We start from the raw sequence: 14769 nt of genomic DNA on the forward strand, positions 1-14769 counted from the left end.
CAGGAATGGAATTTCTGGGTGGAAAGATAATTATTTTTAATGCTTTAGAGAACACCCTCCCGCCCCACTTCCTGAGCAACACTGGTATGTTCGTTCTATTTTTAGGTTTACCAATTTGATAGGGGGAAAAGGTGTCTTCACTATTTAGTTCTGCATTTTCTTTCCTACTAGTGAGGGTGAATGTTTTGGAGGGGTGTTGCTCAGCTTTCTGGTTCTTTCTGGATGTGCTTGAATCATATCCTCGTATTGATACTTCCATTGATGTGTTTGCTTATTTTTTCAGTTGACAAAAGAGCTCTTCATGGGCTTGATATATCATTTGTTGCAAATATTTTTCTTAGTTGGTTATTTACTTTCCACTTACGGTGGCTTCTGCCATAGAGAAGCTTTAGTTTCATGCTCTCAAATCTGTCAGCCTTTTATTATTTGTGCCTTGGGTTGGGGGACACATTTGCCATCTGTTCTCCACTCCAGGCTCATATAACCTATTTTTCTCCCATTACTTTCACGGTCTTGATTTCCACACTTAAACATTTAATCCATCTGAAAGATATTTTTATGCTTGCGTTACCACTCAATGCTTTTTGAGACAGAAGTTTAACCGATCCAATTCTCAGTCTGTCAATTATCCTAATACCATTTATTAAATGACCAATTTCTTCATTACTGACTTATGGATGCTTCTTTATCATATAATACATTTTTATACAGTTGATCCATTCTGAGACATTCTATTTCATCCCATTAATTTATCTATTCTTATACCAATACTGTACTATTTTAATAACAACAGCCTTATAGTACTTTTAAAGACCTAGTAGGGAAATATTCCTTTCTTACTTTTCCCTAAGAATACATAAATAAATACATAATAAATGCCACTGTAGAGCATTTATTCTGTTCATTAGACTTTACTTTGTCAAAATTTAAAAGACATTGGTATTTTTGATCACAGTTACACTTATTTCCATGATACTGGATGTTATTACAATATTGATTCAATCCAACAAAGTCTCTTAAATTCGTCATCCTTCAGTAAAGTTTGCTGTCTCTGTATAGGTTATTCACATTTCTCTCTTTATTTTATATTTTTAGTTGCTATTTTAAATTATTTTTCCCCATTATGTTTTCTTATGAGTTGATGCTATTATATGAAAAAGCTCTTAGCTCCCTGATTATTAGTTTGACACTGCTTTGGGTGACTCTCACAGTCTTGACAGATAAGCAATTGTTTGAACTCTGTGAAATTAAATTATCTTCTCTGGAAGAGGAAATATTCTTTCCTTTTGTCTTTTTGCATAGGCAAAGTCATATAAGCATAAAGAGGAAGGTTGTTAATAATGGAAATGCTTCTAGTATTTCACTATGGGTTGTTACCTTATTAAGGACCCTTCCATATATTAATAGTTTCCACATATTAGAGGGGCTTTGAATATCAGGAATGGTTGTTGAATTTTTTTTTTAACTGAGATATTTTTATTCAGAATAGATACTGAATTTTATCAAATGTTTCAGAGGCATCTACTAGGATGCTTAAGTGACTTTATTCCTTTGAGCCACTGATATGAGGAATTACTCAAACGAGGGGCCACCTGTCAGTAAATTGTACTTGATTCTGTTTTTCTTGCTCTTACAATAGCTTTGTTAGACCTTGTTTCCATGTTGGTGAAAGCAGTGGTCCCAACTCTTTTTGAACTTCCCTGGTGGCTCAGATGGTAAAGAATCTGCCTGAAATGCAAGAGACCTGGGTTGATCCCCTGGAGATGATCCCCTGGAGAAAGGAATGGCAACCCATTCCAGTATTCTTGCCTGGAGAATGCCCTGGACAGAGGAGCCTGGCGGGCTACAGTCCATGGGGTCGCATAGAGTCGGACACGACTGAGTGACTAACACTTTCCCTTTCCAGCCTTTTCTGGCACCAGGGACCGGTCTCATGGAAGACAATTTTCCCCCAGATTGGGGGGGGAGGATAGTTTCAGGATGATTCAAGCATATTACACTTACTGTGTGCTCTATTTCTATTATTATTACATCAGTTCCACCTTAGATCATCAGGCACTGGATCCTGGAGGTTGGGGACCCCTGTGTTATGGCACCTGCAGTTTCTCAAGAACCCTGAGTTCCACTCGCCCATACCTGTCATGGTGTCCGTCTACCTATTCATTCCTGGCACCAGCCACCTTCCCTGGCCAGAACCTAGTCCATCACACACGCATCCCCCTATCTGCTCTGGGGTAAAGAGAACAAACAAGGGCCTCTTGTCAACACTGTGGGGGCTTCTCTGTCTGACCTGGGCAACCTCAGAGACCAATCCCTTGGCAAACCAGAGCAGAGGCACAAGCCATGAGATGGGGTCTCCTTAACCTGAACCTCTGCTCAGCTCCTCCTGAGAATTCCTCCTGGAGTTCCTGCTGGTGTTCACGGCTTTCAGTCTTCTGGTTTTGATGTAGACATGGAGCGTGAGTGCCGTATGAAGAGGGACTCCAAGGTAGTGAGGCGGGCCATGGATAGAGAGAAGCTGAGGGATGCGAGATGAGGAGGGTCCTAGCCCAGTTTCAGAAGGGTGGGAAATCTCCTGACCTGTAGGGTCCCTGCCCCATGTGCTGGCCGCCTCCACACTCACCTGGGGCCTTCAGTTCAGCATCGATGAAGGTGAGCAGTTCCTGGCAGATGCTACAGTAAGGAACGGGCCAGGTCAGGAATCGGTGGTAGGTTCTGGATGCTTTCAGAAGGAGGTCTGAGTCTGGCGGGAAGTGTGGCGTCTGGGGTGGAGAGGGAGCAGCAGGCAGAGAAGTCAGGTGAGAAAAAGTTCAGTGATGTTCCAGGGCAGACCTGGCTTCTTTCTGGAATGTTCCACCAAGGGGACACCTTTCCTGGCAGCAGTGTGTCTCAGGGAGAAGGCGGGCAGAATTGAAAGTTACCCACAAAAAGTGAGTTACAGACAGCCGGGTGAGATGGTGCCCAAGGATGTCTCTACGACAGGGGCCTGGCTTTCACCAAACAAAACAATTTACCAAATTCTGAAAAGCTGTCCCCTTGGAGGTCATCCTAAATGGGGCCACTGCTGCCATGGGATAGTCTTCAGGGCTAAATTGTCTTTATTTAAATATCCTCATGAGAGGCAAATGTTTATTCTTTGCAGTGGACTGACTCAATGTACATGGAGTCATCTGGTGCCACTGGTCTGGTGAACAGGGGGTGACCACACTGGGGGAACTGACCACTGGGGGTACAAAAGGAGGTGGACACCACATCTCTTAGCAGAATCTCTCTGTGACTGGGACCAGGCTGTGACTGCATCCCTTCCATGGGTCCCCAGATAGTCCCGGCACGATGGTGTCCATGGGGAGTCACTGGAGGTCTCTCAAATGGTCATCTGAAGCCATCAGAGGGGTAACACCCATCTGCAGTGTCATTGGTGGACAGTTTCTTTCGCTGTGCCTTTATCCTCGGAACTGTGAGGGCTCTGCCCCCCACCCCCAGGAGGCTGTTCTTCCCTTCCCTCCCCCGCAGCCCCCAAGGCTGGCCCATCCGGGAACTTACACAGAGGACAGTGGAGTAGAACAGCAGGGCCAGGGGGGCCAGGAGGTCATAGGTGCCCTTCTCTTGAACCTGTATGGAGGACAGGATGGGGAGCGGCTCACTCATGGGGTGTGCAACCCATTAAGTGAAAAGTAATCCCAGGACAAACTTTTAGAAAATAAAAGTTAAAAAAATCCCTCAATATCCTCCTTCCAAACTTAGCCACGGCTAATATTTTAACTTACTGCTCCCTACACCATGTTTCTCTATGTACTTTCCTTTGCAAAGTTGTAATCATTGGGTGTGTATTTTTATACTTCATGTCTTTTACATACAGTATGATAAATGGATTTCTGTCTTGCTACATCATCTCTAAGACCACCTTTTTCCCCCTCCTGGTTACACAGTTATCTATTATTTGTGTTGTATATATGTTTTCCAGTTTGTTGTTGATCTTTTAATTTTGTGGAGTTTTTAAAAAGTCTTTATTGAATTTGTTATAATATTATTACTTCTGGTTTCTTTTTTATGTTTTGTTTTTTTTTGGTCACAAGGCATGTGGGATCTTAGCTCACCGATGAGGGATCAAACCCGCATCCCCTGAATTGGAAGGCAAAGTCCTAACCACCGGACTACCAGGGAAGTCCCAATTTAATGGATTTTTTTTTAAATGTACATAAATTACAGATGTTAACTTTTTCCTTTCTGGATTAAAAAAGTTAAAAAAAAATTTTTTTCCCATGTTCTCTGGCCACATCCTGCAACTTGCAGAATCTTAGTTCCCCAGCCAGGGATTGAACCCAGGCAACAACAGTGAAAGCACTGAGTTCTAACGACTGGGCCACCAGGGAACTCTCTAAAATTTTATAATGTATTAAATTTTGTTTCTACTCTTGGGTACTATTCATCATTTTTATTAGCTGTATAATACTCCTTCTGGTAGAGCTCCATAATTTATTAGCTTTGTTTTATACACTTGAAATTATTTCTTGCTATTCTAAGTACTCATGCAATGAAAACTTTTGTGCACACTCCTATAATTTGGATTATCTATCTATGACAGAGTTCAAGAAGTAGAATCAATGGTTCAAAGACTATAACCATATTTATGATCTTGGAAATATATTGCCAAACTGCTTTCCCAAAGAATTTTGCCATTTATAAATCTTTGTATGTATGAAAGTACCAGTTTCACCACACTTTTCCCTGCAAGGGTTATTTCAAAGTTTTTGCAAATTTGCTGGGCAAAAGCTGTGTCGTTATGGTTTTCATTTGCATTTATTTTATTATAACTAAGGCAACATTTTCCATATTGTTTACAAGTTCTGTTTCTTCTTTTATGAGTCATCTCTTTGATAGAGCTCACCCACTCCATCATAAACACACATATATACACACGATTTGGAATTCTTTGGTTAAAATGCTAGTGGTCTCCCCACTCATTGTGGAATTCATGGGGGCTAAAGAGGCAGAGAAAGGCACACCACCTCTGCTGTGGCCGGTGATGTCAGCAGGATGAAATTTAGAATTCTCCTCTTTTACCCTGAAGAGGCTACGTGTCCAGCACATCTGCTGCTCAGCTGGCCCCTTCTATTGGGTTAGTTAAAAAGTTCACTTGGGATTTTCTGTAAAAACCCACGTGAACTTTCTGGTCAATCCAATACAAAACCGTTCCGTATTGCTACACAGTGGTTGTTCCTTTATATTTGGGTTCATAAGATAAGCAGCCTTGAAGTGGTTTAGCCCTTCTAAGCTGGTCTGCTTGTGACCAGAGAAAGCATCAGGTAAATGGTGGTGTCAGAACTGGCCTTGAGTGTCTTGATGAACCAAGACTTTCTTCTTACAGGTAAAAAACCAGCTGAGAAAGACACGTGTTTTCTAATGTAGTCATGTGTTAAAAAAGAAAGAAGAAAGAAAGGAAAACTTTAAAAACTCTTATAATAAAGTCAGTCTCTGTAGGGATTTGTGGCTGCTCTGGAAGCCTAGCCCAACCAGCTTTAAACCTACTCTTCTTTAAATCATAAAAGCCTATTTATTGAACTGTCGGGCTTCTCTGGTGGCTCAGTGGTAAAGAATCCGTCTGCAATGCAGGAGACGTGGGTTCAATCCCTGGGTTGGGAACATCCCCTGGAGGAGGAAATGCAACCCACTCCAGTGTTCTTGCCTGGAGAATCCCATGGATAGAGGAGCCTGGCGGGCTGCAGTCCATGGGGTTGCAAAGAGTTGGACACAACTGAGCGAGCAACTGAGCACGCACGCACATCGAACAGTTAGAGGAGGTCTTGGCTTACTTCTCCAATCAGATCAGTTTTCACTTTTGTGTTTTTGTTCTCATGGGACTTTTCGAGGAAAGGAATTTGGCAGAGATTCCTCTCTCCTCTGTAGTCAATCCTTTGACTTATAAGGAGTGGGTGGGCTAAGTCACTTCAGTCATGTCCAACTCTTTGTGACCCAGACTGTAGCCTGCCAGGCTCCTCTGTCCATAGAATTCTCCAGGCAAGAGTGCTGGAGTGGGTTGCCATTTCCTTCTCCAGGAGATCTTCCTGACCCAGGGATTGAACGGCGTCTCTTATGTCTCCTACACTGGCAGGCAAGTTCTTTACCACTAGCGCCACCTGTGACATAAAAACACTGTCTGTCATAAGAAGCAGCGTAAACTTGGGCCCCTGGCTCATACAGCATGCATTCTTAGTGAAAGTACCATGTTCCTCTCCTGAGGACTTAGATCCACAAGCACCGCTGAAGCAGAGAACTCAGGCTTCCAGTGCCTCCAAGCCCCCTGGTAGTCCAGGCACCCTCGAACTGACCTTCAGAACATGCGTTCTAAGTCACTTCTGTTGTGTCCGACTCTGTGCGACCCTATGGACTGTAGCCTGCCAGACTCCTCTGTTCATTGGATTCTCCAGGCCGGAATACTGGAGTGAGCTGCCATCCCCTCCTCCAGGGGATCTTCCTGACCCAGCAACTGAACCCATGTCTCTTATGCCTCCAGCTTTGGCAGGAGGGTTCTTTACCACTGAGCTACCAGGGAAGTCCTGTGGGGACCTATGTCTCAACTCTACAAGGCTGACCCAGTGCTGCCCTTCAAAGCCAAGCCGAGCCCTCACCTCTCGGGTCTTCTGCAGGATCTGCTCCAGGAGGATAAGGAAGTGGCCCGGGTCCCTGCTCACCAGCTCCTGCAGGCTCCAGCAGTTCAGACACAACCCAGCTGGAAACGGAGGAGAGGCCAGGGGTCAGTCAGCTCAGGGTTGGAGAGAATTGGGCATCCCTGGGGCTGCACTGGGGCATTACCTTCTGATGGAAGACTCTCAGAAAATTCTAGACCAACACACTGGACCCTATCAGGCCCCATCTAGATAATAGTAAGCTTCTTCCTACTGAGACAGGAGGTTCAAGTGACACAGAGGGGCTGGGATCTCCCTTAGAGGCCAAGGAACAGGCCACGACTCTGCTCCTTGTCCCTCCAGAAAGCATTAGCCTGCCCACAACCTCTGAGATGCAGGGAAGGGGGACAGGAGCAGAGACGGTTGGAGGAACAAGAACAGGTGCCCCACAAGCTCCATCCCAGGACATGAGGCTGAGTCTGTGACAGCCACGGGACCTCCAGGGACTATCGGGTGGTGGAGCCTGGGAAGGGGAAGCACCATTCATGTCTGCTTTAAAAGTGACAATTACTACTTTGTCACCCTGTAACTTCCCCAGATTTTTCTTAGTTTGTCAATCTGCTTCCCTGCAGCCAGTAAGGGTAAATCCTCAAGTTAAAGAGGCGGTCATGGAGGCCTGTGTGTGTGTGTGAGATAGCGGGGTGAGAGCAGTGTGGGCGCAAGTGGCCCCCTCTGTGTCTGAGCTCCTTCCAAAGTCCTGAAGGTCCTGAACACTGCATTCCTATGGTCACAGGTTTTGGTAACTTTTGCCAAAGTCGGATATCTTTGCATTCTTTAACTTAAAAATGGCCCCTCAATTCTGTAAACTTAGTCTCCTTAAAACCTGGGTGGGAGGCCAGAAGGAAGAAAACTGCCATTTATTGAGCACCTACTGTGTACCTTTAGTCATGTACGGATGGGAGAGTTGGACCATAAAGAAGGCTGAGCACCAAAGAATTGATGCTTTTGAACTGTGGTGCTGGAGAAGACTCTTGAGAGTCCCTTGGACTGCAAAGAGATCAAACCAGTCAATCCTAAAGGAAATCCATCCTGGATATTCATTGGAAGGACTGATGCTGACGCTCCAATACTTTAGCCACCTGATGCAACGAGCCAACTCACTGGAAAAGATCCTGATGCTGGGAAAGACTGAAGGCAAGAGGAGAAGGGGGTCAGCAGAGGATGAGATGGTTAGACAGCATCACTGACTCCATAGACATGAGTTTCAGCAAGCTCCAGGAGATAGTGAAAGACAGGAAAGCCTGGTGTGCTGCAGTCCGTGGGGTTGCGAAGAGTAAGACACCACTGAGCAACTGAACAACAAAAACTGTACCTATAAGTTGGCAGGCTTTTCATACATCACCTCCACTGAGTCTCCCATCCTTTCCTTGGGAAGGTGGTTCCTGCTATTATTATTCCCATTTTACAGGCAAGGAAGTTGAGCCCTGAGAGGCTAAGGGACTTGCACAAGTTCCTACAGCCCATGAGAGTCAGCTGTAAGTCAGATCTGCTTAATTCCAAAGGCCAAGGAAAGCCTCTCTGAGAAGGTGACGTGTGAGCTGAGACTTGAATGAGAAGGAGCCAGATCTGCAGAGTTCTGAAGGATAAATCCCAGGCAGCAAGTGCCAAAGGTCCTGAAGTAGGGAGGAACCAGGTATATTCAAGGCACATGGATGTCTATCTCATAGGGTAGTTAGGGAGGCAAGTGAGATAGGGAAAATCTTTAAAAGCATAAGGAGATATTATAGTTAGGCACCAGCCTTGGAGACACAACTGCCCCAGTCCACAGATACCCCCGTTTCTCAGTCCTGGGGATCACATGACATGGAGAACTCCTACTTTCTGAAGGTCTGCCGAGATTCTCCATTGTTTTATGGGGAAGAGGAGGACGAGGCTCTGGAGAGAACTAGAAATCAGGTAAAATGGGAGAATTATGGGGAGGGCTGTTCATGGAGTCTTAGCTGCTTTTTTGAAATCAGCAGCTGTTTCTAAGCAGACCTTAGGGACATAGGCTTCCAGCACCCAAGGAGGATGAAGAAGACAGCATGGGGGAGAGGAGAAACGCCCGCCCCCTGACCCAGGGCAACTCTCCGTCAGGTGCCCTGCTGCCGAGCACCTGCCTAGGTGAGGTCCGAGTCACGCAGACAGGGTTGGAACCAGAATCTGCCCGCCCGGGCCTGGCCCAGTGTTCCCTGCAGCCCCTCAATGCGCCTCCTCCCCGGCTCCCTGGGAACCTACCTGACCAGGAGGTGGAGCGGCGGCTGAGGCTGAGCCCATGCAAGCAGCGCTCCAGGGCGTGCTGGATGCGGTCCTCCGTGCATGTCGTGGCCCCTTGCTGCATCCTGAGTCATCGCCTGCGTGGGGGACAGACACTGGTCAGTCTGGAGACCCTCAGGCTCAAGGAGCACATGGCCGAGCAGGGCAGCCAGTGGAGACAGCGGGCACTCACAGCCCCGGGCCGTCAGTTGGCTGCCTCCAGGGCTGGACTGGCCCCTGGCTGTGCTGCTCAGAGAGGCAAGACAGGGCACTCGGGCCACCCAACAGCACAGGCTAGGGAAGTGAGGTGTCGGGGGAGGAGGGGAGTGGAGACGTGTGGGTCCCACAGGCAGGGGTGAGTGTCTCCAAGAGCCTGGGGAGTGCCCGGGACATGCCCAGCCCCATTGCTGGGCAGGAGGACCTCAAAGGAAAAACCAGCATCACTTGGGGGACTTTCTTCTGAATTTCCAGGCTTGAGTCCCCCAGCCCCCAAGGACGGGCAGGCAGGGAGCCTGTTCCTGATGACCACATGGCAGAGATCCCCCTCAGTGTGTCAGGGGCCTCCTACCTTCACAGGCGCCCCACCCCCAGCACACCATACCCTCTGCTCAGGTGCCCAGGCCCCAGGCACCCGGTCCTTTCCTGCCCTCACCTCCACTTTGGCTGTTTTTCTTTGCTTTCTCTGAGGCTTAGCAAAGTTACCAGTTACTCAAAGACCTTCCTTAGCTTAGTCTTTCAGAGAACCACCTTCTCTTTCCTGCTGATGAGGGACAGGGGTACTGAGCTCAGGCTGGAGGGCTGCTGAGGAGGAGATCTAAGAAGGGGTTTTAGTACCAGATGGGCAATGGTGCCAAGGGCCCCATTCTGAAAGCCTGCAGCAGGGCCAGCTTCACACTGAAGCATGGGCTCCTGGGTCCCCAGGGAAGCTGTGACAGGTCACCTAGTCAAGGAATAAGCCTGGTGTTTGGCATCAACAGACTTGGACTCAAATCTCCACTCTAGTATTTGCTAGCCACGCACTAGGCAATGTCTTTCACTTCTCTGTATTTCAGTTTACTTAGCTGTAAAATGGGTATGATAAGGGTACTAAGCCTCCAGGGCTGTTGGGGAAATTCAATGCCAGGGTGGATGCACTGAACAAGCTTTCAAGACAGGAAAGCGTTCCTGCTACAGTCTTTTCCGTGATCCCTCTTTCCTAGGGAATTTCCCTGCATTCACCCTGTCCAGGCTGACCCCACAGTTGGCCAGTCAGGCCAGGTCACAGAGGGAAGCAAAGGAAGCAGTTGTCCAGCTCTGTGGAACAGGGGATGGACCCGGAAACCACAAGCAGAAGCACAGAGCTCAGAGCTGAGCCATGCAAATGACATGCAAAGATGCAGGACATCCTGGCCTGGACCCAGTGGTCAGTTCACAGAAGCCCAGCAGGCAAATCCTCCCACTTCCCCAGCCAGGGAGGAACAAGACACCGAGGGAAACAGAAGCCCTTTGTGAGCAGCTCAGCATCACCTCACTTTAGCGATGTCCCTGGGATGGCGTGGGGGCAGGCCCCCCGGGAAGCAGTGCGCATGCATTCTTTCCTCCAGGGATTTACTAACCCCCCACGCACTAAAAGTGGCCCCGCACTAGGTGTAAAGAATTCACCTGCCAATGCGGGAGACGCAAGAGACACGGGTTCAATCTAGGATACTAGGATGAAAAGCTGGACTGGAGCTATTTTGTTGATTCTTCACCTGGAGGGCCTCCAGCCTGGTAAGGGAAACAAAGCAGTAAGAGGCTGAAGACTGGACACTTTGTGGGGAAGCCAGAGGGAGCGTGGGCACTCTGTAGCACAGAGAGGTTAAACAACTTGCCTAAGGTCATGCAGCTAGGGGTGGCAACCCAGACAGTCTGGCTCTGACTGCTCCTTGGCCCAGTCAGATACAGTTGCTGGGAGAAAAATAACATTTTTTGTTACTACCGTGGCGAGTGTAGACTCAGTTAACTAACATGATCTTGCTTTAGGAGACCTCCATTCCCAGCACACGTGTCTATATTAGCTGCCCACCGCAGCCCTGCCTCCTCCAGGAAGAGGACCAGGACCCCCAGAAGCAAACAACCTCAGCTGGACTGAGTGATGACCACGATGGCTCAAGGGGTCCAGGTGTTCTCTCGCTCAGAGAAAAGGCAGAACCTGGTGTGTTCCTTTTCCCTTCGCTCAGTCATGTCTGACTCTTTGTGACCCCATGGACTGTAGCCTGCCAGGCTTCTCTGTCTATGGGATTCTCCAGGCAAGAATACTGGAGTGGATTGCCATTCCCTCCTCCAGGGGATCTTCCTGATCTGGGATCAAACCTGTGTCTCCTGCATTGGCAGGTGGATTCTTTATCACTGAGCCATCCCGGTGAACTAAGTTTAAAGGTCCCTCCATCCAATCCCTGCTGCAACAGACAAGCTGGCTGTGTCAGGGGGCAGGAATGAGTGCCCTCCGATGTCCCAGCATGTCTGATGCAGAGGCAGGACACAAACGCACATCCTCAGCCGACATCATGTCTGCCGCTGCCCCATCCTCAGAGCAGTGTCCTGGGCTGCTGACAGTGGACGCATGGACGCTGAAGCCTGCTCCCCAGCACCCCGTCCAGTGCCACGGGGCCAGGCTTCTCCCTGTCTCTGGGCCCCAAGCGACTTTCCCATCTCCAGGCCTCCGTGTCTTCGGCTGCTCATTCAGAGACAAATCAAGACCTTATCCTTGAGGAACTAGGCAGTCTCCCTGGTACCCTGAGGCCATCTTGAGCTTGACCTGGCTCTTCACAGAGGCAGGACCTCCCTGAGGTGCTGGGTCCTGGGAGCCGAGGGATGGGAGCCTGGCCGGGGATCCTGGCTGCACTGGGGGGGTTAGCCCAGCACACTGCGGTTCACAGCCCAGCCCTCTGGCAAGCTCACTTCCGTCTGATGAGTCAGTCATCAGCCGCCTTTGGTGACTTGTCAGCAGAACTCCAGTGGCTTTGGGGCAGAGATGAAAGGGGAAGAGGGGGTACCTCTCCCTCCCTAGGATGATGACTTTTCTCAAAGGCTTGGTGGGCAAGGCCTGGCTTCCCTTGGCATCCCCCTACCAACCCCCCAGCCCTCAGCCCTGCCACCTTACTACCAGGAGGTCAAGTTGTGAAATTCCAGCTGCTGCCAGGAATGGGAATTGCCCCCCTCTTTCACCCTCAGTGGGGTAGTGTTGAAACACTCAACAACAGGGCCTGCCTCCACCTCTGAGTTCCTCTTCTGAGCCAGTAAGGATGAGTCCTCACTGGGGACCTGAGCAGGACAGTGAGGCCAGTGAGGTCTGATGGCTCAGGGGTGTGGGGAGCAGGTGCTGGAGGGCAGAGGGAAACCACCTCTTCTCATGATGACATGACCCCACGATGCAAGACAGGAGGCGCCTCCCCTCATGGGCAGGGTCGGCCTGGTTTCCTGATGCAGCCCCACATGTGGCCATGAAGAAAGGTTCTTTTCTTGAGGGATTTAGTGGAAAACAGCAGAATTGTGGAGTCTACATCTCCTAGAGAGGGAAGTATGGGCCTCCAGGCTCTGGCAACACTCCACACTGCTAACTTTGTGTTCTGGAATATTCCAGGCCCACGTTTTGAAGACTTACTCCCAAAGGTGGACATATGAGAAACACCAAGGCCTGTGGTGCTGGGCTGGCCCCACTGCTTTGGTCCTGGGTCACCCCTCCCTCTCCCCCTTCCTACGGTCGTCTGAGGCTTCATCTCCCTTCTGTATCACCAGTCTCCTCCTCATGTCTCTTCATAAGGCAGAATCTCTTCTTTGAACTAATTTGTAAAAATTTCATTTCCAATACAGGAAGGATATACCAGAAACCAAGGAGACTGGGGTGAGATGGAAGGGGTAACGGAATGAGATGGGGGGTAAGGAGGAGTAGCTCTTCTCTGAGGAGACCTTCATACATGGCTTCAACTCTTGGAACCATAGCAATATTTTACATATCCCAAATGAAATAAATAGAGGACTTCCCTGCTGGTCCAGTGGCTAAGACTCTGCGCTCCCAGTGCAGGGGGCCCAGGTCTGACCCATGGTCAGGGAACTAGATCCCACATGCTGCAACTAAGACTCTGTGCAGCCAAATACATAAATAAATTTAAAAAAATTTTTTAATGAAATCAAACCAGGATCTGGGGAGGAGTGGGGGGAAAAAGTAGGAACCAAACAACCAAACAACAAATTACCTTAACTACTATTAAATGATTAGTAGAACCACACTGTAAGGAATGGGAATACAGAAACTAACCTGAGTAAAACAGGAAAACAGTACTTAGTGGAAAACAGTACTTCCACTGCATACTGTAAGGCTAAAGACAAAAAGAACCATATATGAATACTGCGTTCTAGTTACTAAACTTGCTTCTTATAGAGATGTGGGTTATAAATCCTGAAACTCCTTCATGTGTATGTTGGGTGTGTGTATGCTCAGTCATGTTTGACTCTGTACGACCCCATGGACTGTAGCCCACCTCCTACTACTGTAACCCACTGCTTTGTCCATGGAATTTCCCAAGCAACAATACTGGAGTGGGTTGCTGTTTCCTTCTCCAGGGGATATGCCCGACCCAGGGATCAAACCTGTGTCCCTTGCATTCCTGCACTGCAGGCGGATTTTTTTACCACTAGCACCTGTATGCTAGGACCGAACAAATTTGCAAACAGATCACACATATCGAGAGCCAGTTTCTTACTGTTAGAGAAAGAAGTTACAGACAAGGAAAGGGATAAGTCTAGAATGAACCAACTTCTGGTGTAGGACTGGAATTGGAGAAATCAGTATCAACTCATGGGTTTTAATGTCTACTCAGAAAGATATGTATCTGTTCAGTTGCTCAGTCGTGTCTGACTCTTTGCGACCCCATGGACTGCAGCATGCCAAGCTTCTCTGTCCTTGACCATCTCCCAGAGCTTGCTCAAACTCATGTCCATTCAGTCAGTGATGCCATCCAACCATCTCGTCCTCTGTCATCCCCTTCTCCTCCTCCCCTCAATCTTTCCCAGCATGTGGGTCTTTTCCAATGAGTTGGCTCTTCACATCAGGTGGCCAAAGTATTAGAGCAACAACAACAGATGGACACATATAGAAGTGAAAAAATCATTTGTGTGGACTATGAATTAATATGCGTACCTATATTTTCTAGCTCTGACTGTTGAGAGAGCCTAGAAACAATGACTTCCCAGTAATGATAAGCACCCCCAGCACCCAGACTTTGGTTTCTAAATATCATTTTCCAATCAAAGGAACCAAGGCTTCCTAGACAAACAGCTGATTTTAGGATTGGGGCAGGAAATACAGAAGATAAATCTGGAGGCTTGGTACATCTTGTAGAACCAGAAAATAAACCAATATTTAGAAAAAGATGTGTGCATGCTCAGTTGTGTCTGACTCTTTGTGACCCCATGGACCGCAGCCCACCAGGCTCCTCTCTCCATGGGATTTTCTAGGCAAGAATACTGGAGTGGGTTGCTATTTCTCCCTCCAGGGTATCTTCCTGACCCAGGGATCTAACTTGTATCTCCTGTGGCTCCTGCATTGGCAGGCAGATTCTTTACCACTGAGCCACTGATGGGGAATGTTAAAAGGCACAGGAGCCAACTTACAGGAGCTTCCAATGGTCAAAGCCAGGATAGTCTGAACAACTAAATAATGAAAGTGTTGGATAATAATTCACAGGATGAAATAAATACCCATAAGTCTACACTAATGTCATAAAGTATAAAGTAAAAAAATCAATAAATGGAAGAGAAAGTACAGGTCTTCTTCACAAAAGAATTCTAGTTAATAAATGTGACAGGAATGAGAAAAATACAAAATGAC

The 14769-nt window shown here is 47.9% G+C and overlaps 1 protein-coding gene across 6 annotated transcripts in view; it reads right to left on the minus strand.

The window, feature by feature from the left end:
• Positions 1–14769, minus strand: part of PIK3R5 (phosphoinositide-3-kinase regulatory subunit 5) — a 75883-nt gene that overhangs the window by 18214 nt on the left and 42900 nt on the right. For 5 of the 6 annotated variants that reach the window (XM_070389480.1, XM_070389478.1, XM_070389479.1 and 2 more), the window contains exons 2-5: positions 8904–9019; positions 6630–6730; positions 3544–3612; positions 2624–2762 (exon numbers count right to left, since the gene is read on the minus strand). In XM_070389480.1, the coding sequence (XP_070245581.1) occupies positions 2624–2762; positions 3544–3612; positions 6630–6730; positions 8904–9006 (412 nt within the window). In that variant the 5' untranslated portion in view covers positions 9007–9019. Of the gene's footprint in view, positions 1–2623; positions 2763–3543; positions 3613–6629; positions 6731–8903; positions 9020–10562; positions 10668–14769 lie in introns of all 6 variants that reach the window. The other variant, XM_070389477.1, reaches the window with a different exon arrangement.

Source organism: Bos mutus, chromosome 19, assembly GCF_027580195.1.
Source record: "Bos mutus isolate GX-2022 chromosome 19, NWIPB_WYAK_1.1, whole genome shotgun sequence".
In the NCBI taxonomy this organism is placed as follows: domain Eukaryota; kingdom Metazoa; phylum Chordata; class Mammalia; order Artiodactyla; family Bovidae; genus Bos; species Bos mutus.